Here is a 2524-nt window from a genome sequence, read left to right on the forward strand (position 1 = left end):
TTTCCAACCAGAGCTAAGAGAGACTTTTACTTTTATGGCCAAAGACTACATGAGACCTGACTACAGTTATGTCAGGAAGAGATTTCCTCAGATATTCAGACCTTCCTAAATGTTACCCTTTATGGTAACATAGAGCTGGGGGGGTTAGCAGGCAGTTTCTTAATGTTCTTCTGCTCCTATGTCCGCTTATTAATGTAATAATTTGAACAGTGTTTTCTTCAAAAAAGCTGAAATAGGATGCACGCATTTTAAAGATCATGAAATACTCCTCTTCTTCTTATGCTGAATCTATGTTACTTTGGCTCCTATCTGCCTTGTAGTTGAATGCCTTCTTCCATAAAATAATAATAATTGTTAAAAGAGTGGCTGGGTGTTTTTATGTAAAGAAGGGATCACATTGAGTTATGGTCTTTTGCCATGTTTCATAACCAGAGAGACAAACCAGCCTTTTATCATTTGGGGGCACGGTCAGATTAAGCAGAAATGCCTACGTTTTCGATGTCTATTATTTTGTTAGTGTTGATCCACGCAAAAGGGCAGAAAAGGCTAATAAAAAAGCAGCCAAACTTCCTGCTTAAACCTGATGATTCCTAGAGTTTATTGCAAGCAAATTCTACCCTCATGTCTACCTTCGATATCCTGAAAAGGCAAAAGATAGAACAAAGCGTTCCTTGACTTTCCCATGTCTACTGCTTGGGAAAAGGATGGTGTTCTCCATCCTTGAGAAGTCCCTTTGACCCAGCTACGCTGCTTTTCATTACTGCGTTTAATTTCTGCATTTCTCTCAGCCCGGCCAATGAAAAAGAGCCTAGTTACTTGTATTTTTGTTTCAAGCCTGTTCCATTTTCCAGGTCTGCCCTAGTACCATGCAGAACAATCTTTCAGGCTGCAAACACTGCCTAGTTATGGTCATTGGCCTTTGAAAAAGAAACAGGGAAAATGGGCTGTTGCAGTGGGGAGGAGGGCTGGGGGGGCTCAGCTGTAGGTTTTATGAAAAGCCTGACCTGAAAGTGTCCCCCGAAATCTGACATTTCATTTGAAACAGTGATGTTTAATGTTACCTTTTTTCCCAGTGAGCATTTGGAAGAATTTGGGGCAGTGTGCATTGACCGTCTGTCCAAGTGGGGAAGAAGGCCAGCAGCTCATGTTGTCCCACATTCCAGCACATCTCCCTAGGATGGAATAACAAGACATCAGGCCACATACTCGATCGCTAGAGTAGACCAAACTATGAAGGACACAGACATTCAAGACCATGAGAAGCAGGCTCTGAAGCTGCTTTCCTGAGGACTGATCCTTCTGCTGTTGGGCATGGAGAACCATATTCTGTTCACCCTCTATATGAAGGATCATCCATTTCCAAGCAATATGGAGACAAGAGAGAGGGATCCCAGGTGCCAGGTCTGCTTCCAAGCATGCTGAAATCAGGGGGAGTCTTTTCATCAGCTCCAGGGGCTCTAGAGCAGGCCTTTGGCCCTTGGTCCTCTGTCACTGCCTAATTAGCTTGGGAAGAGGAAAGAAACCCGATCTGAATATTTTTAGTCACCTCAGCAAAAACTGCTGCTTGGACAGAGTCTAATGTTTTACTTACTTGTATAAATACAAAAATGTACAACTTGACTAGTATGTTAAACCGCTATGACATTATACCGTGGCAAAAGGGGAAAGATGTTCACTGGAGGCCAGGCTTTTGCAAGCACAAAGTCTTTTGACCTTTTTGGCACCTCTTTCACTAGTGCTGAGAGGCGGTTAGTGAATAATGCTAATGAACAAGTTTCTGGGCTCAGCTGTGGCTCTCAATTACTTTACCTGCTGTAAGAGCTCAACACTTAATTTAGCAAGTCCAGAAAAGCAATTACTGTGATTAGAAAGGAAAAGAATTGCACTTGCCAGTTACAGGTCAGGAAAAGGGATCGTGCATTCCCTTCCAGAGACTGGGGAGATATGAATGAGGCTAATTAATGGTAATATTCTCTCTGGCACAAGCCAGGTCTTGAACGATTTATGGTTTGAACCCCATTTCCCAGCAGTTATTTCAGTTGGAGGCCCCATTCTTGAGCCATCATTAAACCGGAAATCCCACTGCACTGTATGGTCCTATATTTCTATGTATTTAGGGATGCAGCTCTTGTGACTCTCTTCTCTGTATTGCACCTTTAAATCACCAAGGACTCTACTGTCTGCCATGACTAGCACGCTATCTTATACATGTGCTCAACGCCTGTTCTGATGACTTCTAATTAGAATGCATCGAAGCCAACTCAATTAATTGAGTCTGCAGGAGCATGCTAATTAGCATGCTCCAGCAGCCTTGGTGTCATGTGTATTTAGTGTCCCTGTGCTTCAGAGCAGTTGGCAGGAGTGTTTTAACTACAGCTTGTTGAACGAGTTTTAGTTAAAGTACCTCTGCTGTCATTTTGACGTGGGGGATGCTGAACACATGAGACTCTGCAAGCGCTTTAATTAGAGTGGCTCCCAAGAGCACCCCCCCCTGCACCCTGGAGCAGGGGTAAAGACCCCATTG

The 2524-nt window shown here is 43.4% G+C and overlaps 1 protein-coding gene across 2 annotated transcripts in view; it reads right to left on the bottom strand.

Annotated features, from left to right (window-relative positions):
• Positions 1-2524, bottom strand: part of SCTR (secretin receptor) — a 41802-nt gene that overhangs the window by 22766 nt on the left and 16512 nt on the right. The window contains exon 3 of one of the 2 annotated variants that reach the window (XM_019522536.1): positions 1062-1172. In XM_019522536.1, the coding sequence (XP_019378081.1) occupies positions 1062-1172 (111 nt within the window). Of the gene's footprint in view, positions 1-1061; positions 2429-2524 lie in introns of those variants that run through there. The other variant, XM_019522535.1, reaches the window with a different exon arrangement.

The sequence above is a fragment of the Gavialis gangeticus genome, unplaced genomic scaffold (assembly GCF_001723915.1).
Source record: "Gavialis gangeticus isolate Ggan-Ray unplaced genomic scaffold, GavGan_comp1, whole genome shotgun sequence".
Taxonomy (NCBI): Eukaryota; Metazoa; Chordata; order Crocodylia; family Gavialidae; genus Gavialis; species Gavialis gangeticus.